The 26739-nt window shown below is 40.7% G+C and overlaps 1 protein-coding gene and 1 non-coding gene across 3 annotated transcripts in view; both read left to right on the top strand.

Moving 5' to 3' along the window:
* Positions 1–23: 23 nt before the first annotated feature.
* trnap-agg (transfer RNA proline (anticodon AGG)) lies at positions 24–95 on the top strand. Its single transcript has one exon. It is a non-coding gene; the product is annotated as a tRNA-Pro (tRNA).
* A 1176-nt stretch (positions 96–1271) lies between these two features.
* The window catches only part of bbs9 (Bardet-Biedl syndrome 9), a 183155-nt gene continuing 157687 nt past the window's right edge, over positions 1272–26739 (top strand). Inside the window, exons 1-8 of one of the 2 annotated variants that reach the window (XM_028581570.1) lie at positions 1272–1352; positions 5259–5377; positions 6644–6794; positions 12457–12521; positions 12743–12856; positions 16918–17092; positions 22813–22897; positions 24172–24355. In XM_028581570.1, coding sequence (XP_028437371.1) covers positions 1321–1352; positions 5259–5377; positions 6644–6794; positions 12457–12521; positions 12743–12856; positions 16918–17092; positions 22813–22897; positions 24172–24355 — 925 coding nt within the window. In that variant the 5' untranslated portion in view covers positions 1272–1320. Of the gene's footprint in view, positions 1428–5258; positions 5378–6643; positions 6795–12456; positions 12522–12742; positions 12857–16917; positions 17093–22812; positions 22898–24171; positions 24356–26739 lie in introns of both variants that reach the window. The other variant, XM_028581571.1, reaches the window with a different exon arrangement.

Genomic DNA, 26739 nt, shown 5'->3' with positions numbered 1-26739 from the left:
ACGGTCGGACAGCTCCGTCAGGTGGCTCGTTGGTCTAGGGGTATGATTCTCGCTTAGGGTGCGAGAGGTCCCGGGTTCAAATCCCGGACGAGCCCTCAACTTTTCGAAATCGAGGGTAAGACAATATGATTGACAGACAAATAGATAAGACTTTAACGACATAAAAGGAACTAAAAGTGAATCAGTGCACAACAAAATCGTTAATACACATTGAACATACGTGAACATTTGACAGATTTTGGTCCCCTCTCATATATTGTTGCAGAGTTATATATCTTATTTACATTTAATATTAAATTTAATTGATTTCGTATTTCATTTTATAGGGATGACGCGTGCATTTTAAAATAGTTCCAATACAGAGTTTGAACCGTATGTGCTGCAGAGTTTATAGCTATTGCTAATTTTCATCTCTTATTTCTCATTGGACTTTTACATGTACACTGTAATTAGAATATCAACTTTCAGTATCATGAACAACAACACACTACAAATATGGAAATGCAATAAAATAAACATCACACAATAGACAATACACATACCACCATACACTATTACAGCTTGGTTATTTACAGTACAATAAGCTTAAAATAGGTACAGCTCTGGGTTGTTTTTAGCCATAGCCTATATGTTGCATACTTAGTATATGATACGATCATATATCACGCTTTGGTTCTTGCTACATTTACTAGGCCTACCTCAACAAATGCTCAAATATTTTGCCATACACTTTTATTCCATACAGTTCATAAGCTGTACTGTAGCTATATCCACACATGCTGTGGCTAATCAATTTATTTGGTTATCATCACTTTTGCAAGTTTAATAAAAGTGTAATCTTTCTTAAATAATTAATATCATACATTTTTAAGGATCTAATATATGGCTTTACAGCATTTTTAATCAAAAATATCTGCAACTGTTATAAAAGAAGTCCCTATTAAATCACAGCAGCAGCTAGAAACCAGTAATTGAGATATGGATATAACCACTGTGGAGTCCAAAAACTCATTTTCCCGGCAGCGATGTTACGAATCCCACTATGGCCACGCCAAGACCCACCCTTCAATAGCGTTCACACACTACTATTGGCCAGGCGTCCATGCTTACATGTACAGGTCCTATCCCCTGACCAATCCCCTAACCTTAACCACTCGAGGTGAAATCATTGGGTGAAATGCCTAACCCCAACCAATCGAGCTGCTTCGTAGGGCGGGTCTTGGCGTGGCCATAGTTGGATTCGTAATTTTGCTTCCCGGCAACCCATCTATATCCGTTCCTGCGCACAACAGCCCGGCTTCCCCGTTAAGCGTCAGTGCCATGACAACAGGACGATGGCTGCAAGCAAGAGGGTGAGAAATGTGATTTCTGTGTGAACCAGGAGTACCAAACCATCGGCTTTTACGGACTGGCTCGTGTACGTGAAGGTAAGAAAAAACTCTGGAACAAACCGGAATGTGTTTTGCCATTAGCGGAGACTCCGTGTCAACGGCAGCGACACTGTTCTCGACCTGCTAGCTAGACATTGGTTTCCAGGTAACTTGGAGAGCTAGCTAACGCTAACGTTAGCTAATTAGCCGGCTAAGCTAAAGTTAATGCAGCCTGGCTGCGAGCTAATTCACCTGTGCAGGATGCCTCGATTTGTAACCGACTTAAAAACAACTCCTGAAGGCGTGTATGATAATTTTACTTTACTTGTTTTTGTTGCTCACTCATAGAGGACCACAACATGAGTCCTCATGGGTAACTTATTGAATAATAAACCCAAAGGTGTTTGGTCGTGCGCCATTAAAACCCAAGAGTACACAAAGTTGAAGTTCAACTAATTAACTCGTTAATCTCGCTCTCTCTCTCTCTCTCTCTCTCTCTCTCTCTCTCTCGTGTGTTGAACAGAGTCTGTACTGTGGCTTTTAACTTGAGTAAAAATACTACTTACTCTTAACATGTTTCGTGGAGTGTTATACACAGATTAAAGACTACAAAGTAGACAAAAGGTCAGTTTTCTCGCTGAATAACAGGAGCAAAACATGTAATAGACTTTTCACGGCAGACATGTTGACATGTCACAGTAGGAAAAGCCCAGGTGTATTCAAACCCATTACTGATGGCTGCATTCCACTTAGGAGAGGTCCTGGTATTTTTCATGCTGACTCACTGAAATAGCTTACTGGGACACTTGATGGAACTGAGCAATCGTTAAGGTTATCAATTTCAACTGAGCTTTTCCTACTATGACAAGTCAAAATGTCTGCTGTAAAAAAGGTCCATTAGATAGCAAAGCACAAGATAAGAGCCGTGTACGTTTGTAAACATGCAGTACTAGATAGATGGATGGATGTGTGTGTGTGTGTGCGTGCGTGCGTGCGCCGTGGCTATAATCAATTGGTTTGGTTATTACTTTTACAAGTTGAATAAAAGTGTAATTTTACACATAATATAGTAATATCATATTTTTCAATTGTCTCAATATATTCCTATATAGCCTGTTTAATCAAAAAATATCAGTAAAATGTCAGTGTATTCCTAAATGAAATACTTAAGTTAGGGCTGCAAGATATATCTACTCAGTATCGTTATCGCACTATCACGTTGCGCAATATTATATCTAGGGGTGCAAGATATATTGACTCAGTATCGTTATCGCAATATATCGAAAGTGTCGCAATAAGTATGCAATATTTTGTTTATTTTGTGGAGCGCTGCGTCCCGTCCGTTGGCTGTGTGGCTTAGTTGTGTTTGATTTAGAGCCCGCTTTAAACTCTCTAATGATCGTTTCATTGGCCAGTTACCTGGAGCGTACCACGTGTGTGCATATTCCGACAGAGTGACAGTGTAAGTGATAAAATAGATAGAGACAACAAAACGGAACAAATCAGAGAAGAGAAAGAAAAGTTGTGTCCTGTTCTCTTTATTTATTTCTATATTTTATACTGTCCAACCAGTAAAACATGTCCTGTTCTCTTTATTTCTATATTTTATACTGTCCAACCAGTAAAACATGTCCTGTTCTGTAGACATGGTCCTTATTTATGTATTCATGTTGGGACCAGACCAATATGACAAACTTTTGTAATTTTACATATGTTTAAAAATATCGAAATGAATATTGATATCGCGATATTCATAATCGATATCGCAATATCACATTTTGTCAATATCGTGCAACCCTAACTTAAGTATGGCAGCAGAAGCTGACCGCTCCAGTTTGACTTCTTATTACCATCCTCTGTGGAAACTGGCTTTGCCATAAAACGGTGTTGTAGCCACATCCCCAGGGCCTGCAGAGGGCTTGTATGTACAGTATTCCCCGGCCGACCCATGTTTATTATCAGGGAGGTGGTCCGAAAACAAGAACATGGACAAACTTAGTCTCCTCTTAGTGGAATTAATTTTCATTATCTACCAGTTTCATGCTTGAAATCATTAGACTAGTTGAGTCACATGTTCCAGCTAATTGATTTAAATATAGTAGAATATAGAAACTTATATTAATTTGCAAAAAAAAGTGCAGGCGATATGCAACAGGTTGTGCTAAGGAAAGTCAACAAAGCACAAAGCCAGGCAGACAGTCACAGGATGACACTGTAAGCCCATTAGCCTGTTAGAAATAAAGTTGCTGTAATAATAAGTGAGTAGGACCAGTGCATTATGACTTCCTGCCCCTCTTGCTGCGCTCTCTGGGTTAGGAACTAATACCTGCAGCAACTGTATCGTCAGGAAAAAAAAGCATCTCTTTTTTCTTGTTAATGCAGCAAATGTTTGGTATTTTATTTCATTTGATACGTATAATAATGTTCAGGTTTAATAACAACAAAAATATATAAAGAATCTCCGTACTTCCTTGCCGGCCAAAGCCTTTTAAACATGACTCTTTTATGAAATGTCTTAACAGTAGGAGGTGTAATGTTGCTTTAACACCCACTGAGGTCTGGAGGGGAGTGTTCTGGAGATAGAGTCCCTCTCTGGATTAGCTGCCCGTTCCACCTGCTCAGCACTTAGCAAGTAGAAAAGCTGCTTGCCCCCACTTACCCCCCCTCTTCATTCCCCCCCAACTCTCTTATGCAGAATCCTGGGGTCATGTGATTGATCTTCAGGTCTGCCATTGGCTGCAGGTGTCAGTATGGTACACTGAGAGCCTCTTGGGCCAGTAGACAAGTGGACAGTGGTCCAAGCTGTCGCCATGCCAACGGCTCGAGCTCCGCCCCTTTGGTCAAACTGATTAGCCAGTGTTTTTGTGGCGTACAGAGGGTTGGTGGTTTGATCCTGTGCCAGAAGTGAAAAAGTAATGCTTGCCCGCCCCTTCTTCATTATCCACTGTTGTGGTGCCCTAGAGCAGTGGTTCCCAACCTTTTTTCCTTGGCGCCCCCCCTACTCATGTCTAAGAAAAGCTGAGCCCCCCCACCCCCACCCGAAACCGAAGTTGAGGTAACTCTCGAGATAGAGCCTTACTTTCTTTTTTGATACAGAGGAAAAATGAGAATACAACAAAATATATAGTTTTCATACAGACTTTTGTATACATTAGATATTCTAGTGTATTATCATAATTTGTTTAACATGTGCAAAACATTTTTTTTTACCTCAACCTCAAACCAGATAGACCCAAACCCCCCCTGTGATCTTTGCCGCCCCCCCTGGGGGTGCCCGGACCCCAGGTTGGGAACCACGGCCCTAGAGCAAGGCACCTACCCCCCCCTCCCCAACTACTTTACTGGGGCTGCTCAATGAACAGGAGACAATATTGTGAGCTTAAAGTAAAAAAGTTTCTTTGTTCATCTATTTGTCATTCAATAGTTTGTGTTAAATGTATTGCTACACATTATGAATTAAAAGGACTATATTTATTGAAAAATGACACTGTGGAGAAACAGGCAGGACAACATATATGTACATCACGTTGATAGCAAAATGGAGCTGCAAAAAATAATCAGTTAGGCTAATGGATTAGTTGTCAGCTATTAAATTAATGGTCAACTATTTTGGTAATCGATGAATCGGTTTGAGTCATTTTTTTTAATTTAAAAAAAGTAAAACAAATTCTGATTCCTTCTACTTAAATGTGAATATCTTCTCTCCTCTGTGACAGTAAACTGAATATCTTTGAGTTATGGACAAAACAAGACATTTGAGGATGTCATCTTGGGCTTGGAAAAAAATCAACCGATGAATCGACAATGAAAATAATTGTTAGCTGCAGCCCTACAGCAGAAGGAATCTAACACTTTCTCTCCGCTGTCTTTCTCTCTTTGTCCGATCAGAGGAAGCATGTCTCTCTTCAAGGCCCGTGATTGGTGGTCAGCAACGCTTGGCGAGGGGGAGGAGTTTGACCAGGGATGCCTCTGTGTCGGCGACGTGGACAACAGTGGCACCGAACATGGTCAGTGTGTAATCAGGAAAAGCAATGCACCAACCACCACGCAGCATACAGGCTGCAGGACTCTGCCTGAAATGTGCCCCTGAGGTTTAGACATTGTTATTTGTCCCTCTTATTACACCTCTTTAACTTCGTGCCTTTATGTGGATACACATACAGAGTTAAATGTGTGTGTTGCTTGTAGTTAATAGGGTTGTGCACACATACAAAATGCATATAATGATGTACTGTATGTTGGCAAGAAAATAGCTATACTGTTTTTTTTATTTGCCTCTGTGCTTTGTGCATTGTGTTTTTTTTCCCACTTGTCTTAACCTGAAAATCAACTGCTTTGATTTAATTTTACCAGCCAACCAATTCCCTCTAGAGTGAACAATGCTTTGATGACATTTACCTTTTGACTGGAGATTGAATGCACTTTGGACAAAAGTGTCTACCAATTGAATGTAATGGGTTTCTTTTAAAACTATAAACCTATACAGTATATACCTTCAGGTTGCTGCCTAACGACAGGTAGTGTCAGTGTGCAAGCCTACTGTAGTAGCCAAAATGTAGACAACTCCTGGGTAGGCCTATAACAAATAGATATAACAAAACTCTATTCTGTTCTCTGTGTGAAGATGTCATTTATTCAACACCCCTTCTTCTATCAATTTACTTCAGGTTGAGTAGCTAAGACTAATTAGTCGGCATCAAAGTTGTTAAACTTTGTGTTGATTTAAAACTAAGAATAATGCAACACTGTTCAGGTCCCTTCAGCAGTGGCAATGGCAGCAATACTCAAAATGAAAGCAGCGACAGTGTGGCTGCTGTCTGGGGTAATAACTCATTGGTGTAGTCTACGTGATACGCAGGTATACACAGTATACCCACTAAGAAAACTCCAGGATTTCCATATTACCACTTAAAAATGCCCAATGACACGCAACAACATACTTTCCATTATATTTTTGATATATTTTGAATTGTCATCTGTGTTTTTTTCTTCTTCACATAAAGGTATTTCCACCGTAAATTGGTGCATAAAAGTGTCTCCGAATACAGAAAATGAAGTCGTTGATGCTCAAAACTTCCCTGGGGGAGGACACCCAGACCCCCTAATATGATATGCCCCTCCCCCCCCAAGAAAAGGAAGATTCTGGCTTAGATAGATAGATAGATAGATATAGTATACCCACTACAATACATTAGACTACACCACTGTAATAACTTTAATCCTGACTTATACCAAACATATAACAATTGTCCTCTGTGTTTATAACTTTGTAGACAAGGTGGTGGTGGGCAGCTACATGGGGATGCTGAGGATATTCTCCCCACATGCCAATAAGACCAGTGAGGGAGCTCTGGTCGAGGCCCTGCTTCTCGAAGTCCAGCTCCAAAATGCCATCATCCAGGTGGAAGTGGGCAAGTTTGTGTCGTAAGTAGATCTCACAAATCTGGGTCACCAAAGGGTTAAAACGGATTTTTACTGCAGCCGCGGTGGATTGTAGGCTGTTATATTTTTCCTCTATATTACATCTACCCTATAAAATACGTCACATTTAATTTGACACCATGATTAATAGTCAAAATAAACATTTAATTCTGATTTGCAGTAGATGTTTAATGTTAATGCTTTTTGTTTCCATGGATAGGACATGTGAATGTTTAGGTTTTTATGAGTTCAGCTAGCTAGATAAAAAAAGACATGTTAGTATTTAGACACTAATGGGCACTATTGGTTCTACTCTCGGTTTCACGGTTGCTAACACGGTGCCACTCCTGATAAATCAGGTCACCACAGATCTGTGCTCTAACACCAGGATCGTTGATGGTGTTACTAATCCCTCTCTGCTGCTCTTGGCTTCTTCCCCTTCCTGTACGTGAGGCCTTCACCTGTGTTAATGTTTTCTAGGTCAAATTGGCATTAGCCGCACACCCTTTGCCAGGAAGCAAACTTAATCACTGTCTCACGAATGCACAGCTCTACCTTATTGTGACAAATAACAGATTACACTCCTCTAAAGGCACACAGAGATTGTGGTCAGCAAAGCAAAGTGACGGGTATTTACATGGATATTGTCAGAGATCCATTCATGGCTTTCACACCTGCACTTCTTACTGTTTTGTTTTTTTATGTTTGTGGAATTGGAATTTAATTGTACTATTGCAATCAGTCTGAATAAGAGCATCAGCTAAATGCCTAAAATCTAGATGTTATGTTAAATAAGAATTTAAAAAATGTTTGTATGAAGCATGTAATTATGTAACAAACTCTACATTAGCATTGTATGCATTTAGTTGATGCTCTTGTTTTGAAATGGCTCGTTCTTAGTAAGTAAGTCAGAGGTCATTGTTGGAGGGGACACAGAGCAGTCGATGGACATATTCGGCTCGTTTGAGATGATCCAGATCTGCGCAGAATCGATCACCGGCGATCGCCGCCCAATGCACGCCGGTTAGATTTGTGTCCGACTTGATCCCGACTTGCTCTGACGTCATGCACACGTGGGTAACGATAACCTCACGAGATCAAGGCGGCCGCAGTTCTGAGACGCAGGTAGCACAGTTGCTTTTCACTGACTGCAAGACCCAGGCGGACCCAGGGCATGCTGGGTAACGGCAGCCTCTCAGCCGATCTAACAACTGATTGGTTCAGAATCGACCCAACATGACGTTTTATACTTTTTTATTGATTTTGAATTGGAGGGATTTGAACTGCTGATTTAAAGGCTTATTCTGTACAGAACTTCCTATTGTGTGGCTGATAGTGATGTTTAGAAGAGACTAAATCTGATTACCGATCATCTACAGTGTGTTGTTAATTAAAATCAGCAACAGATCGCATGTAGAGCATTTTGAGAGCTACTCTGTCCTAATAAAAACAACTGGAGACTGTGTACAAGCAGATATATGGGTCTGATAACATTTTATTAAATCGGAATCGGACCACCAGTGTTTCTGTGACTTCCTGTTCAGCCTGAAGGCTGCTGGAAGCGGCTGGAAACTGTCCGACTTGACAGCGGAGTTTTGTCACCGCCCCCGGCTGCTCCCGCCTGATCTCGTCCACTTCACAGGCGAGGCGCAGTTCATCTCGACTGAGCCTGTTGGTTTGCTCGAGAACTAAACCATTGGTCTTTAGATTACAGGACAGCTACTATGTGCACTGTGGCCACCCTAACAGCCATATCTCTGTTTAAGTTACATACTGTATGTGTGCTGCTGCCTGGGAACGAGTCGCAGGTCTTTTTTTTTTTTTTTTTTAACTCTGTTTCAACTTTCTGGGAATTATAAGCATTCATAGTACAGCTTATAATAAAGCCTTACTTTAAACTGCTAGGCAGACACACCCATTCATAACTCATCACACTGCTTTTTCATTCATAAAAAAAAGAAAACATCCCTGCTTTTGCTTACCACCACATTAACATGTCTTTTTATTCCTCTGCGATGCATGCTAACCCAAAACCACCATGTCAAGAGTTTCTCTCCCTCGTCATGATTTAACATGATCTATCAGCTGCCTGGCGACCCAAACATAGTTGCTTATAATGTCAGGTTAACCACTGAGTTGCTAGCATAGTTGTCGGAACCCAAGAGCCCCATCCTGCTTTGTTATTGCACTGCATAATTGGATTTTGAGAGCTGACAACCCGAGTCGAGTTCAAGTGAGATGTGCAAATGCCTCCAGTGAAAATGACTTGTTTTGGAGCGAAGATGATTAAGTGACCCCTGACAGCCAAAAGTATTTGAAAGTGGGGAAGAGGAAGGATAGCGGGATGAAAGGAATGATGTGGGATGACAGGATAGTGGTAATATGTCTCTTAGTGCAGTGGTTCCCAACCTGGGGTCCGGGCACCCCCAGGGGGGGCGGCAAAGATCACAGGGGGGGCGCGAGTCTTTATCTGGTTTGAGGTTGAGGTAAAAAAAAAAAATTTGCACATGTTAAACAAATTATGATAATACACTAGAATATATAATGTATACAAAAGTCTGTATAAAAACTATATATTCTGTTGTATCCTCGTTTTTCCTGCTGCCACGGCATCACTATTTTATGAATGAAACATGGCGGAGAAACTTCACAGTGCTGATAACTGCTCTGTATCAAAAAAGAAAGTAAGGCTCTATTTCCAGAGTTACCTCAACTTCGGTTTTGGGGGAGGGGGGGGGGCTCGGCTTTTCTTAGGCATGAGTAGGGGGGGCGCCAAGGAAAAAAGGTTGGGAACCACTGTCTTAGTGGACAGTTCCATTAGTATCCACTTTATACTTAGTTAAGCAGGAAATGGAAGACACTGAACCGTGTGCTCTTTTTATAAAACCCCTTTTTTGTAAAAACAAAATAAAAAAAATGTAACCTGTTAGAGCTCTAAAGCATCACTAGCATCAGTCACACTCTGCAGAATAGAACTACTGATCTTAACATTGTCTGTGCCTTGCTCTGATCATCAGAGTAGTAAACATTTAGGGCAAGCATAGACAAATAGTTATCACACTATCTGTAGTTTTGCTGAATGTTTCATTAAATGTTAAGATGTATAAAGGTGCAGGAAACTTGTACCTTTTTGTACAACAAAAAATCTACACTGCGACAATAATGTGAACAATTTCAAAGCTACATGCTACAAAGTCGCGTGTCTTAGGTTGCTATGGCAATACACTGAAGTGGCACAAATACGCCAATGACAGACAGGCCTAGCCTTCCCCATTTATTTCAATGAGGTCACAAAGAAATGTCAAAAAAGTAGAACCTGGCTCAACTTTTGCTGCACGGCAAAGCAGTGTCATCCTGCAAGGCATAAATTCTACTTTTTACTTGGCAATTGCTGCTACAGGGGATAAAATTGTTGTAAAATAAGATTGTTATGACGTAAAAACCATCCTCATAGGAAAACAAACGCATGTGCAGTGTTGGGGCGTCTAATAAGCCTCCAAACTCAATTAGCAATTTCCTAAACCAAGACAACATTCCCCTACGAATAAAGACCCTTGCATGTTTTTAGAGCAGAATGTTTTTGGTCTGAACACCCAGTAAAGGCGACCAAAGAATCGCACATTAAACAATATGATCGAGCCAGATGAGCACCCAACAACCAGAACCAAAAACGATACAAAGCAGCTTCACCAGCCTCCCCTTATCTATTAAACTACACGAGGAATTGAACTCCTAACCCTGGCAGCCTTACTTTAGCCATTGATCTGAACGCTACCTCCCATAATCTTACCTCCCATCTACCTCCCATAATCTTACTTTCTTCCAGAAAGCAAGATTTCTGGAAAAAAAAGCTCTGGTGGTTTGCCTCGAAGGCTTCCCACGTCATCACGCTGGAAGCAGAATCCAACTAAATCAGTCTGTTTGGAAGACGTCGTGTTTAGTTACCCGCGGTTTTTCTGCACTGCATTCTTCAGAGACGGGTGGGCATTTTGGAGGCTGGCCCTCAACAGTGAAACACGTTGTAAATATTGTCAGGGCAGACCGAGGTGGGCAGATGGTGAAAGGTTTTGTTTCAACACTGACTTGAGTGGTTTTCCACAGAAGAAAGAAGACTTGTGGGATCCAGTTTCTCCTCCCTTGTTGTTCTTCTCTCCACAAACATTACAGCAGTGGTTGAAAGGCCGTGAGACAGCCGTTTTTCTGGGTCCAAAAAGTGGACAGATTCCTTCTCTGTGGGCTTGTGGTAAAGTAAATAAGTGAACATCTAGGATCAGCATCACTGAGACCATCATCTACACCCCAACCAAAACCAATGTTTTAAAAAAATCCACCAGCTGTAAGGTATGAGTTAAAATATGAATGGGTACCACCCTTTAGCTGAGAACACGGGTTCTACCACAGTGGCAGGAAGCATCTGTCCTGCTGAATGCAAGACACTGACTCGTCACTAGGGTTGGGTATCAGTTAGGTTTTATCCAATACCGGTGCCTACTCTGTATTTTTTAAACGGTTCCAGTGCTTAAACGGTTGGTTCTCCAACCGGTACTAAAAATGAAATGAATGGCAACGGTGTTTGCTAGCTTACTTGAAATGCAAGATTTGTGGTTGGCATTAAATAACTACACTTACCCGAAGAGGAACGGCTGCTGTCATCATCATCATCTGTGATGTCCACCACCACACTGGCAGGGCTGGGACTCTCTTCAATTTGTCCGGCGAGGCCGACACTGGCTGCTGCTCGTGAAGTGCTTGGCCTTGCGTCACGTAGGTTATCAAACACGGTGCGTTGTTTGGCTTAAAATAAACTCCATGTGTTGCCAGATGTTTCTTCAAATTTGACGTGTGACCTCCCTTACATGACATTGGTTTAAGGCATCTGTGGACCTTGGAGCGTTTTGCCTTCGGCATCTTCATTGATCCTCTCACTATCAGTTCTGATCAACAAGTGTTCTGAGTAGTGGCACTGACGTCACGCAAGTTGATGCCAGAACACCAGGGGGCGGTTTAAAAAAAAAAAAGTCAGGCACCGAAATCTTCGTTCTTATTTGGTCTCGTTACTACTGTTTACGTCGGATCTCTGATGTCCCCATGGAGTCACATTTGTGTTGGTGATTAGCATTACAGTTATACTTTATGTAGGGCTGCGCAATATGGAGATAATCAAATATCACAATATTCTTTACCAAATACCTCGATTTTGATATTGCGACGATATTGTAGGGTTGACAGTTGGTGCTTTTATTTTTTCAACTTTGTTTATTGAACAACCATATACATAAACATATTCCAGTTGTTTAAATATTTATTTTATGTTTTAAATCCAGTGGTCTCTTTTTGTCCTGTCCGTCTCCTTACACTGAGTTGCATGTTACCTACAACATTACTTATACAAACACTTCTTACTCATAACCTTGTAGAACATATTTCCCCACAACTGCATCAGTTTATTCTTTTTACACAAAACAAAATAAGTCATTAAGTAGTACACTGTATTGTAGCTGTCAACTTCTTTTCAAAACTGTAACTGTGGATTTTCTGAAGTTTGTATCCAACATACTTGGTTAGTTAGTTAACATAGTAGTAGTTAACATAGTTGGTTGTCGTATTATTCACCATCAGCTTTACTGTTGTCAATGTAGCAGTGTATCTTTTGTTCTCTTTTTAGGTGTTCAGATCTTCTTCATCTGGCTGTTCTTCACCCCAGGAAGTTGTCAGTCTTCTCTGTTTCAGGTAACACACATGCACACAAACATAAAGGTAAACCTCTAAATGCTTCCTCTCTTGTGTTTTCTGCATCTCATCCCACTTTGAATGAGCGTTGAACATTATTATTATTATTATTATTATTATTATTATTATTATTATTATTCATGTTTAGTGAGAACAACTTTCACCTTCAAAAACAGCATACAGATTAGATTGATTTCTGATCTGTGTGTATGTGCATGCAGGAACTGCAGGGAACGTGGAGCACGGTGACCAGTACCAGCTAAAGTTGGTTTATGAACACAATCTGCAGAGAACAGCCTGCAACATGACCTACGGCACCTTCGGAGGGGTCACAGGTATGACCGCAGTGGCATTAAGTCACAACACACACACACACACATACACACACAACCTTACAGATTCACCCATACAACGGACCACACACTTACGTAACACACGTGTTGAAACGTCACTGAAATATATGTCCACATATAGACAAACATGTCTCTCCTCTCCTCTCCTCTCCTGTCCTGTCCTGTCCTGTCCTGTCCTGTCCTGTCATCCCCACTCCTCATGCTCCTCCCTGTTGTCAGCACTAGATAGCAGTGCAGACCTTGTATTTACAGTTCCTAAAATAAATGAATGGGATCCTGTATTGCCTCTTGGAGGGAAATTCCCTTTTTAACCACATCTCAAGACGAGGTCAGAGTGCAGCGTCAGAACAGCACCCCTGGATCTGGCAGAGATTTATTGTCTACCTCAGCTACCAGCTAAGGTAGACAATGCTGCTAAACCACAGAACTTGGTGCAGGCACAACCCACATCAAGATATCTCAAACACAAATTCAAACTTTAGGTTTTAATAAACCAGGTTGCTCCCTTGGACATGAATAATTTCCTTTTTGCTGTAATAACCAGTAGGGATGGGGGAAAAAATCGATATAGTATAGTATCGCAATATTTTCCATGGCAATACTGTATCGATACACAGACGCCAAGTATCGATCTTTTATTATATATGTGTTGGTCAGTTTGTCTGCTTGACAATCCCATTTTGCAGCAATACAATTAAAGTGAGATGAACAAACAGAGACATGTATCTTTTTAGATACAACAGACAAAGTTTCCTTTTGGGAACTTAATTTAAAATTGGGAAAAATTTGAATTTGGAAAAAAGGTAATGAATTCCAATATATTGCAGAATATTGCAATACATTTAAAATCTCAATAATATTGTATCGTGACATAAGTATCATGATGATATTGTATTGTAAGGCCTCTGGTGATTCCCACCCCCAATAACCAGACCAAAAAGCAGCATCATACTAAAAAGATTAGTACCTGACAAAGTAAAAATTCAGTAAAATAGAAGTTCGGGACCTAACGGTAAAAAGACCCTCTTCATGGTTTAACTCAACTAAATATCATGAAAAACAACGCTGAAAAATGGTCAATTACCTCATACCCTTTCCTGCTTCCTACAAACTTCTTATAAGCATGTTCTTGTGATGATATTTTAAACAATCTTCATTTCCTTTTTTCGACCGTGATAGATGCACATTTTATATAACTTCATGGATGTGTGTGTGTGTGTGTGTGTGTGTGTGTGTGTGTGTGTGTGTGTGTGTGTGTGTGTGTGTGTGTGTGTGTGTGTGTTTGTGTGTGTTCTTACACATGAGTGTGTAGGTCTATAATAGCAGCCATTTAGCAGTGCTGTAGGCGCTGTAATAGCAGCTCTCTACTAATACTTCTCTAATAGCTGGGCTGCCTTTGGGGTTTGGGTCATATTCAGGCCACACACACACACACACACACACACTCTGAGCTTGGACTGGCCTTTTTAAGCTTTGGTCAGACGCATATAGATATACAATACACACAGAGACACATGTACACTACAAAATAAATTGGCACACAAGTGTGCTTGGACACACATCCACATGTACCCACACACTCTCTCTGTCTCACACACGCACTCTCTCTCACTCACACACACACAGACGGAGGCGAGGCTCTGCCCACTGCAGTGTGCGGCCAGCCTCTGTGCTTTGTTGGCTGCTCTGTGTGCTTGTTCAACATGTCTTATTAATGATACTAATACTGGCCTGTTTCCTCCACTGTGTCTGAGCGGCGTCGCTCTTATACAGGGCTCTTTGACACGTAATACCTGGGCGAAAATTACACGTGCACAGTTACTATTATGGCACGGTCTGGCTCTCATTTTCATAGCCCTTTTCTTATTATTGATGATACAGCGCTGTGTCAGGCTGTCTGAGTGGGTGGTGTTTTGACCCTAGCGCTGAAGGGTGTTTGTCTGGGAGGAATGTCCACTCCTCGGGTATCCAGCTGTTTTTGGAGTCCTGACAAAACAAAGCATGTTTTTATTAAATAAAAACATGCCAGAGTCACAAAATATGTTGTCCTTTTGGACAAATTGCTGTTTATGGCAGCCTAAATCGGCTCCGAGTAAAGTTGCTTTTAGCAATTAAAGTATGTACTTGTTTTACCCCCGTCTAAAATAAGAAGAATCTAAACCAGAGGACGATAAGAAGAAGCAAAGATCCGAATCATAATACGCAACCCTAGTGCTTAGAGACTTTGTCAACGCTACAATTGCCTGGAGCTTGTATACTTCCAGAGATTTTCCACATTAAGGACAAAGCACTTATTACTGGCCATCATGAACTTAAGACAATGCATTTGTTCTCCAAGAAACACTCTATCTGTGTTTCAAATAGGTTTTCCTTTTTTTTAACAAAAGTAGCTGGTGCAGTAGACAAGACTCTCTCACGCACACACGCACGCACGCACGCACGCACGCGCGCGCGCACACACTTACCCAAGAATGTAAATCCACACATATGCAGACATACATGCTCATGATCCTGCAACATTTGCTGTTGGTTCATTTTCAGTATTAAGGACACGTCAGGGCGTGTCTGCAGTGTGAGAGACCTTGTCTTTCAGCATGTTAACGGCCACCCTAAATTCGACTCATCACTCAAACACACACACACACACACACACACACACACACACACACACACACACACACACACACACACACACAAACACGTGTTTACACAGAATAGGTGTGTAAGAGAGGGCAGCTTTTCTGTCTAAATTCTTGCTGATAGGTGTGTGTGTGTGTGTGTGTGTGTGTGTGTGTGTGTGTGTGTGTGTGTGTGTGTGTGTGTGTGTGTGTGTGTGTGTGTGTGTATGCGCGCGTGTGTGTGTTGGGCTGTAGGTGGCTGTCTCCCTGACCTCTAGTTGATGGCAGTGTGAGTTTTAATAGCGCGTTGAGGCCTAATTATAGTTCTCTGGTCACACAGCCACACTGCTTTATGACTGTGTGTATTGCTGTGTGTTTGTGTGTGTTAGGGCTTAGTATGTCCTACAGCAGGCCTTTCCTAACAAACACACACTCTCGTACACATTCATACCCAGAGCCAGGTGCATGGAGGTGTTAATGGAGATATCAGATTCAGCCAGAGGGAGAAACACACCTCATAGCACAACACGACATCACGGCTGAAATGAAACAGAAGCCACGAATGTCTTCCAGGATCATTGGTCAGAGCCTTCGTAAAACACTTTATGTAACCCCCCAAAATGCAAGGCTTTTTAGCGAACGGTGATTCCGAAAAGAAACTCAGAAAAAAAGTAAAGCCAAGTGTTGGGCGTGCTGGTCTTACAGGGAGGTGTGTTCAGGTGAATTCTTGGCGTATTGCTATCTTGAGGCAGCGGAGAGTGATCTCGCCATTGACCAACAAAAACCTGGTGTAAAGTTAATAACTCAGCATTTAGTAAAATGCGCGTAGGCTTACGCACAACGCGCGCACACTATGCTTGTTACACACACACACACAGGGCTGCGCAGCAGCACACAAACATGCAAAAGATTACAATTAAAAATATTCTCCATCATAATAGCAATGCTCCAAGGTCCAAACGTGCCTGGCTTTTAAAGGGAATGGGAGATGATCTGTGATTGGTTTATTGCATGTTACGCCCAAAACACACCTATGAGTTAATGAAGACACTAAGTACAACCCTTTTGAACCATGCGCCCGGCACAAGGACCCTTTTTTCCGCCGTCAAACTAGCAAAAGTGGATTTGGACACAACATAAACACACCTGCGACATGCGATTCACGCCGTGCGCTTAGATCGTTAAAATAGGGCCCATGTACTTCTAGAAATAAATGTGCACTTTGATGTCTTTTGCACAACAACAGTTGATTTTTCCACAGTTGGTGCAACACCTCAGCAACAAGCCACATTGTACATAGAATATGTAAATTCTATATTGTACATTCTTCAACATATCATAAACACCAACCGTATGTGAGTGCTTACCAAGTGATTTTGGTCTTTATTGGATGGGTGTGACTGACGTTTCTTCCACCCCTCTCAGGTCACCACTCCCTGTGTATCCAGTCTATGGACGGGATGCTGATGTTCTTTGAGCAGGACAGCTACACATTTGGCAGGTTCCTGCCTGGTTTCCTGATTCCCGGCCCATTGGTCTACAACTCCAGAACAGACAGCTTCCTCACCGTTTCCTCTGCACGCCAGCTGGAGAGCTACAAGTACGTTTTTGGATAAAGCCTCATTAATATTGTTTGCTTTAATGCTTAATTTATGATGTTCGTCTGTAATGATCTAATGCTGGTCAGCTATACTCATTGTAACACACACAGTCGGTTCCCTAAAGAACTGCTTTATTTTCTAGGATATATTGAACTTGTTTGAATTATTTGTCATGCAGTGTTGCAATGAAATAATTGATGTGCTTTTGCTAAATTATTGCTAAAATGAAAATAAAGCATATCATAAATTGCTTTTAAAGTAATAAAAGAGCAAATTAAAACGTAAAAATATGTATTTTAGAGATTGAGGTTGGTTAACACAAATGTCCCCAAATGAAAACACATGACTTCAAAAGTTTTAGTCTGTAAGCTGTAGCAGCTATGAAGTTATCTGAGGATACCTGGTGTTATCCACTGTCTTCAGTTTCAGCTGCTGATGGTTAGTGAGCGGTGCTGAACCATCTTAAAGGCATCTGATCTCACTGCAGATCTCGGCAGGATGGACCAAAGCGGATACACACACGCACACACAGTTTGATTGGAAAGTACCTCCCTTTAATGTGAGCACATGCACACTGCCTATTTCCCTCTGGCACAGGCACGGAGAGCTAACAGAAGTCTCACAGGCTGTGTGGGTGTACGGTATGCGTGTCTGTAGTTTTCTCTCCCAGCTGTTTGTTATCTGGATGCCCCCCACCAGTATCAAGAGATTCTCCAGACTAGTTATCACCGTGGAAACACTGACTTCACTACTCTCCCTGGACACACAGCCCTTTGATGCATATTCTGGAAATTACAAATAGCAGACACGGAGTACCTTTTTAAATATCGCAACTGCATTACTTATAGCAATAAGCTTGTATTTACATTACAGTGTGAAGTGTATACACCCCAAACTAACATACCATCTCTGGTTTAAATGGATTCATTTAAAAGTAGCTCCTTTCTGTACCTTCTAAGTTCACTTTGGAAGAAAAAACAACGTAGTTTGAAAGTAGTCTGGCCCAGCGGATGCACATTTCTGGGATAAAGCCTGACATCCTCTCCTTTCACTATGTGAACTGCCTCCTAGTCTGAGATCTTTTTTCTAGTTGAAGAGCCAGTTATCATTATGGAATTTCCATGTTTTTTAGGAGTTTGCTCAGACTAATACATGTAAACAATATAGCATTAATTCAGTAAGAAAGTGAAAATATTGAACAAGAATAGGCATATTAGGTATAAATACATTTTATTTTCTTTATTTTAAAGTCCGGCCCCCGGAGTGTCTGCTTAGAAAAATTCCGGCCCTTGGAATAATGTATTAGATGACCCCTGGTTTAGAGAAATACAAGCCAGAGCGTTGTTTTTCCCCCTATCCCAGAATACATAAGTGGTGTGACCAGACCTATCTCCACAGCGCTGTGTTAGCAATGCAAGACTAGTCTGTAAGTGCAAACTAGTCTTGTTAATCCTTTTAATAAATCCTCTCTTCAGTACTTAAAACAGCGTTGAAAAAAACACGAGCAGAACATTTTATGGAACAATAGCAGTGATGCACTCAGATGCAGCTAACTTTGGTGTTTAAAGTCAATGACGTTCCTGTAGATGCTCCACAATAAAAGTGGCAAGAAGTGAATTAGCAGTAACTTAGCAAACAGATGCAGTCCCAATACAGCTCTAGGGAAGCATTAACAAATAATGTTTCAACTGAAGAGCTTCATGATTGACTTGGAACTGATGGCCCCTGGACTAAATTAAATAAGTAAGAACTCAGTAGCTTAAAGCATCGTAAGAGAAAGCTTAATATAACTCTGGGTTATTTTTAGATACAATTTAGACCTAATGGAGTAAATTGTGATAATATAATCAGCTGACACTTACGCTCACGTAAGTGTCAGCTTAGCTCACGATATGTTTAATTTTCTGCTGCGGACACGTGCATTGTATTTGAATGGCATAAAAAGGGATGGAATCGACTAATGCTGTACATACATATATTCTCTCATTTCCTCTACACTGTCTTCAGACTCGGAGATAATAAACGGTGCCTTGTTGCTAAAAACCTGTGTAGGCCCAATTTTTTTCACACAGAAAAATCAATAAGACAATTTATAAAGAATCGGACGGATAAGCAGAGTCAGTAATTACATTAGTATTAATAAAATCTTATCAATTCCCATCCCTAGGCATGAAGTCTTCAGTATTCAAGTCAACTCAAGTAAAAAAAAAAAAAATTATGCAGCCCAATATCAGGGGAATTTATAATCTGTACAGAATACGACAACTTCTGTCCTTTTCAACCCTAAATATTCACCTTTCTTTGAAGTTTGCTCAAGATCATTCTTACATCGTTCTTAAAGGCCAGGTACAAGCATTCTCATTCTCTTAGCTCTTGTGGTATCTAGCCATGCCGATTCACGTCTTAAGGGAAGTCTTGAAGAGAAACTTATTTATTTATATATATATATATATTCCATATCAGATGACGGGGGTCAGGGCTTCACTGACTGTTATACATTTCATATCAGATGACTGGTCAAACTGTTCTGCCTCGCTCAGTTTATTTAGCCTGTTGGACCGTCTCCTGCCCTGATGAATGAGAGCTTGATTTGTGTGTGTGTGTGTGTGTGTGTGTGTGTGTGTGTGTGTGTGTGTGTGTGTGTGTGTGTGTGTGTGTGTGTGTGTGTGTGTGTGTGTGTGTGTGTGTGTGTGTGTGTGTGTGTGTGTGTGTGTGTGTGTGTGTGTGTTGGCGTCAGCTTTGAGATTTTAGTTTGTGTTTACCCATGACACTGAGAGAGCATATGTAGAGTGTGTGTGTGCATGCTGTGTCTATATATATGCTTGTATGATGTATATGTTTAAGGTAAATGAGTGTGTTTGTTTGTGGAGCTTTTCAGAGAGATCCTCTTTCATATAAATGAGAACACACTGTCAGGGCCTACCAAAACTTTGTCCATGCTTGTGAGAGCGCACACACCATGTTCACCACAAACACTTTTAAATGGCAAACAACAAAAAAAAAAACTCTCCACGTTCCCAAGAGTTTGTCTGTGCCAGTGGTCTGTGTCTTGTTCTCCGTCCTCATATGTTAGGCATGCAGGTGAATAATCAGATTTTTGTGGTTTTCCCATTTTTCTCGCACACACAGTGCTTTGTGTTATTTTTACCCTCTTTCATTATACTTAAATCAACATCCAACCAATTTCTGTTAGATTGAACTGAACACACACAGTCACACATACACACACACACACACACACACACACACACACACACACACACACACACACACACACACACACACACACACACACACACACACACACACACACACACACACACACACATGCATGTCCAGTTTTAATTCATTCATGCTGCCTCACATCCCATCATTAATAAGACGTTTAAGTGAAGGCTGGAATAGCAATACCAAAACAGAATGAAAGAATACAGTTATTTTATGGTGTTGTTTTAGTATTATTAGGCTGAATTTAATCCATTCACTCATGCAGGAGTGGGTCTTGCGATCCGTTGAGTGTTGCTTTAAAAGCTTAAAACCGCTGACATGTTTAATATATATTTTAGTCCATTTTCTTCCCCGGGAAATCCACGGTGTGATGAAAAGGTTTCTTTAGTGGGCAGTCATCCATAACGCAGCTTGTTAGTCGGCTCGCCATTTTTCATAGAAGCTCAGCAGGTACCGCTACTGTACAGAAGAGTGGAAAACTATAAATGTTGCATTGCAAAAATCAAAGTTTAAAACACTGACATTTGCTGTTTTATGCACAATTTAATGATGAATTAGTGTTACTTTTAGGGTCACATATGCTAATTTGATTTATTAGGGTATAAAACTGAGATGTTCTTTCAGGCAATGGGATGGCAGCGATATGACAATTTCTTCCTCTATACAAAACATTTAAAATTAATCAACAAAGGTAAGGAAGAAAAAGTCTTTATAAAATACCAATGCAGACCTGATAGCGCTTGGAATTTATTTTACATTTATCTTGTTTCACTCTAAAAAAATATGATGAATAATGGGGCCTTTGGGTGATTGAGTTGCCTGTGATGCATACAGAACTAAAGCTGTGTCCCAATTCCATTTTACATCCTAATTCTAAACCGGTTTGAGTTAGTGCATTAACACTGAATGCATCAAAAAACACAACTATCAATATGCTAACATGCTCATAAGGCCAATGCTAACATGCTGATGTTTAGCAGGTAATTATAATCATCCTAATTTAGTTAGTTTGCTAACATTTGCTTATTCACACTGAACACAGAGTACAGCTGAGGCTGATTGCAATTGTATTCATTTTGCAGGTATTTGGTCTGGCAGTATTGGACGTTGGACAAAAGTTTTACCTTATGATGGCCGTAGATGAAAAGTAACGAGATCGCCAAAGTTATTACAATTAATCCTGAGGGGGACGTGAATGTCTGCACCAGATTCATAGCAATCCATGTAATAGTTGTTGAGCTATTTCAGTCTGAAAGTCATTGACCAACCAACAGACATTGCCTTCCCTAGAGAACTACAGAAACCCTGCTATTCCTATAAAAGGCAGTGTATAGTGTTATTGTATTGTTTACTAACCAATAAGGCAAACATTTCAAAACACAGCAATTTTACTTACATTAAGTGCTTAAGGGTTAAACATAAAAAAATTCTTCAGTGAACACGTGCTGTTTTGTGGCGTCGGTTTGTCTAATTAGTTTTCTAACATCACCCAAGTATTGCTTAAACTACTAAACCAAAAAATGCCAAAGGAGAACATTGTGTCTCCTGATATAAAGATTGCTGCCAGCTTTGATTAACTGCAACACTGCATTACTGAGTGAGAGTGGATAAATCCGTTATTTAGCGGGCTGCAGTCCGGAGTCGGGCTGGGTCGGGGTTTGGAGCTCTCCGTTCATACAGGTGTTCGAGGAGAAGGATAGATTCCCGCCAAGCCACTTTGACTGCCAGCTTCTTACTGGAAAACTCCTGATGCTGAAGATGCCAAAATCAACTGACCACAGATCAGTCTGACCACTTTATCCTCAGCCAGTTGCTAACAGCTCGCTGATTAAAACTGATAGACCGCAGTTCCGGGGAACAGCAGGTCAGCCGCTTGTTGACTGACCTGACAGAAGCTGTAAAAGAGAGAGAGGATATGAGACGCTAGCTGTGGATTTAGTTAATAATGGACATGTTATACAGTGTTTGACTTTATTTAAATGTGAATAAGTGATGTGTACTAGGATCTCTGCCCTGGCCTTACAGATGGAATTTCACTCAGGAAAATAGCTGGTGATGTTGTGGTCTTGGGCTAGTGGTAAAAGAAGCAAAATTTGTAACCAGAGTCACTAATTTCAGTTTTTAGACTGACTGTGAAATATCTGGAAGGAATGGTTAAATGGGAAATGCTCTCTGCATAGTGCAAAGCTTCCTTAAGCAAGGCAGTTCACTTCCAGGTCTTCCCAAGCAAACCAATACAGACCTACTGAGTCAAAATGGACGGTTTCCAAGAATATTTAATCATAGCAGAGATACATTTTGGATTCATTAAGTAAGATGCATATGGATTTAAAACTTTTACATGTCCAAAATAGCTTGGTGTTTTTTTGTAGAAACTGTTCAGAAAGCAGCTTGCATATAAAATGGTGGCTGGAAAACAACACCCTACTACTACGCTGTCCAGAGATGAAATATTATGCTAAGCAGCGGTCTGTGTCTCTCTGTCTCCCAGGTATGAGACTCTGGCAGTGGCTACAGAGGCAGAGAGTCGACAGGATCCTGATCTGCCCCTCAAGACTGGAGGCAAAAGGCTGACGGTGAGTCTTAAATACAGCAGCTACCAGAGATAAACTGACAACGTGTGTACGTAAGATCTAGGTCTGCTCCCTCTTAGTCGATTAGTCGACTAATCAGTCGTCTTAATCGACAATGATTTCTTTAGTTGATTAGCGATGTTTTATGCATTTTTCATGCTAAATGACTTATTTCCAAGAAACGTAAGCACTAGATTTAAAGTTCCGTTTTTGCATGATTATTTGTGGAGAAACTCAGTTTTACAGATCAAATTACTGAATTGTTGGGTCTTTGTAAATTATAGAGTGTAGTCTAGACCTACTCTATCTGTAAAGTGTCCTGAGATAACTCTTGTTATGATTTGATACTATAAATAAAATTGAATTGAATTGAAATCATTAGTCGACTAAGAATTTCTTTAATCGAGGACAGCCCAAGAACGATTCCGTTGGTTTTTGACATTAATGCAGCTTTAACCTGAAATCGAGGTTCCTAAAACCATGCTTAACAACACTAGCACAAACCAATATGTTGTTAGTTTCAGCATGTTAAAGGTCTGACAAACATTAATGTGCGTAGCATACATAACATAACTGTGTTATTGGTTGTATATGGGTAAGGTACAGTTAGTTGACAGCTTGTTCAAATTCAAATGCATTGGTATTCATCTTATATACAAGTTGTAGTATATACAGTTGAATGATATGTTCCAGGCAAGCACCCGTGAGGCCTACTGTAAAGTGCAAGTTCAACTTCACATACTATAACAGATATTTAAATAATACAATAACTAAGACCTGCAAACAGCAGTTAGATTTAACGGTAAGATTAAAATCTTCTGCTATATTGTATAAACAATCGGCAGCGAAACGGTAGAATGAAGAATGTAAAAGAAACTTACGTACAAATGAAAGGCACCAGCACATTTACCCATAACCTTGAATCATATTGATCTTTATAATTAGTATGAATGTATTGAAAATTAGGAAAAATGTCCACACCTTTTTAGTACTCTTGCCATTTTCCAGAGAACACAAACACTTTTCAAACAATTTTCCCACAAAAGCACAAGAGCCATGAATGCCAACATACACAGATCACTTGTCTTTATTCATAGAGCTTAAATGCATTTGTCCACATGTCTGCCTTTATACAATGGGAATACTTAACCAAAGAGATGGATTTCAGTGACTGCATAAACATTCTGTGAAGGGTACTCGGAGTATACATCATGCCTGTTGTTTTGAAATTGAAGAAAAGAGGTTAGCGTGCTGTAACTGTGTGTGTTCTCCTCCAGCCTGACTGGACGTTTGTCCTGGGAGAACAGGCCCTGGACCTCTGTGTGCCCTCCCTCTCCCACTACTCCTCCTTCATCTTCATTCTGGGTGAGAGGAACCTCTACTGTCTCCGGGACAGCGGCCAGATCCGCTTCATGAAGAAGCTGGAGTTCAACCCCAGCTCCTTTCTGCCCTATGCCTCAGGTAGACCACCACACTGAACCTTTATAATATGGCTGAAGTAGTGCAGCGAGATAAATCTTTATCTATAAAGGGATATTTTACCAGTCCTCATGTTCTTCTTGTCCAACACGCCTTATATTTAGCTCTACTCCTGCACACCTGCATTTTATTTATTTATTTTTGATTTAGTGTAAGCATCACTATTCAGAGAGAGAACGAGCTGAAAGGTCACAGGGCTTGTTCAATCATGCTCAAGTAGAGTGCTAACACTTATAAGACTTTAGCATTTGGCAGCTAATCGGGAATCATCAGAGATAAATTGAAAATAAAAAATAGGCAAGAGAACTTGCTGTTTTTGAAGGATTTGGATACATGACCTTGTTTTGCAGAGAACTGAGCACAACCCCTGCGGGGTTATAGTGTCAAATTTAGCCAATGCAGCACTGATGTTTTCAACCTGGAGTAAAGTAAAGGGCAAGCAATACACCATGCACAACACACCGGTGCACCTGCCACAACCAAACTACTCAGCATAAGTGAACAAATACACAGAAACAAAGATTCTGTGCAGTGGCCCAGTGCCACACGACTGGCTGTGCAGGAAGCTGCTTTTGGCAGAACATGATGGAATTACTGGAGTAGCTCTGCTGCACGCATTAAAAGAAAAACTCAACAGACACTGTAGTACATAAACATATGGTGCAAGATGAATGGATTTCATAATAAATATATACTGTGTGTGTGTGTGTATATGTGTGTGTATATATGTATGTATATATGTATGTATGTATGTATATGTATATATATATATATATATATATATATATATATATATATATATATATATATATATATATATATATATATATATATATATATATATATATATATATATATATATATTAGTTAGTTATGGTGTCGAAACATGATAACGATCACTGACTGAGAAGCCCAAAATGTGGCCAGAAGTTCATGTCCAAACTGCAGCAAAGACGAGACAAAGCGGGAAAGAAAATGCTTTCTTAGTAACATTTGTTTGAGATATCAAGCCAGGTAGTTTGACCTAATTTGTCATTTCGGTCACGTTCCCGTACAAACCAGTTTTGGAGGACACAGGTTCATGCAGTATCAGTTATTTTAGCCATGATGAATATGCACAGCACAACACCGCTACAGACCTGTAATGGGTTCCAGACTTGAACACCTCTCCCTGTCTTCCCCTCTGATAGGAGAAGAGAGGGATTATGTATAATGTGATAATTGTGCAGCTGTAGTAACTCAGTTTCATCACATCTGGCTACTGCGTCCTATACACACAATGGATAAGATTTGATATTGTCTGTTAGGATTATCCTACTGTGCCATCAGGTCTTCAGATGGTCTCCAGTTTAGACACTTCTCAGAAAAAGTAGACGTGAGAACAAGCACAAACTTGCACACACACATGCATGCTAATGCACAAATGTGGTTGTATTGTGATCTGCTTGGTCTACACCCCCGTTGATATAGGAGGGTTACCCCTATTTTCCACCGGGCGCATCTGCGCTGCGTTCCGGAGGCGCCGCAGGTCTATTTTCACGCGAGCCGCGGGGCATTCGGACAGCCGGGCAGGAAGTGAAACAGCGAGAGTATCTAGTCAATTTACCAAAACACCCCCGAGATAATCGCGCTCCGCCTCTGAGGCGCTCCCGGTGTGGAATGGCACGTGGCGGAGGACGGAACAAAACCGGAGCCCAGCACAGACGTGCCAAGTGGGAAAATGGGGGTTATTCTGGGTGACGCTCTAAAGGAACCTCTGTGATTAACCTAAAACCCGTCTGGATCCTTACATCTTCTTATTACTTCTATTTTTGACCCTATATTCTTGTGTTTCTTACCGATCTATGTGTTTCTGAGCAACCTTTGTCATTGGATAAGGGTGCTAATAACTGCAATACATCAAGTTTTATCCAAAACCAGCATCACACTGTCTTTATGCTCACTTGAGTTACCCTGGCATCTAGGGACTAAAACTTTAAAGTTGTTTATTTTTTGATACGGAAGAGGAGGTTTATGGTATAACCCTTCTGCGGCCTGATTCTTATCACCACATGCAAAACTAATTACCCAGATATGGTTGGACCTCCAGAGTGATGCCTAAATACAGTAGAGTAAAAGTTGTGTGTCTAGCCTTTTTGAGCATGGAGCAATAAACAACCTTTTTATGAGCTTTCGTTACAGCAACAAAAATGTTTCTGTCTGGTTCAGTTTACGCAACAATGTACCATAGAACTATTCTTTGGAGAGTATTACACTTGATCTGGAATAATGAGCTGACAGACGGAAAGCGAAAATGAAAGACGGATGTGAACGAAAGCAAAACATAGATTGGAGGAAGCATCCAGAAGGGGGGAATGGATGGAAAT

Source organism: Perca flavescens, chromosome 6, assembly GCF_004354835.1.
Source record: "Perca flavescens isolate YP-PL-M2 chromosome 6, PFLA_1.0, whole genome shotgun sequence".
NCBI lineage: Eukaryota > Metazoa > Chordata > Actinopteri > Perciformes > Percidae > Perca > Perca flavescens.
The sequence above is the reverse complement of the archived record's forward strand: the minus strand, read 5'-3'. Positions and strand labels throughout refer to the sequence as shown.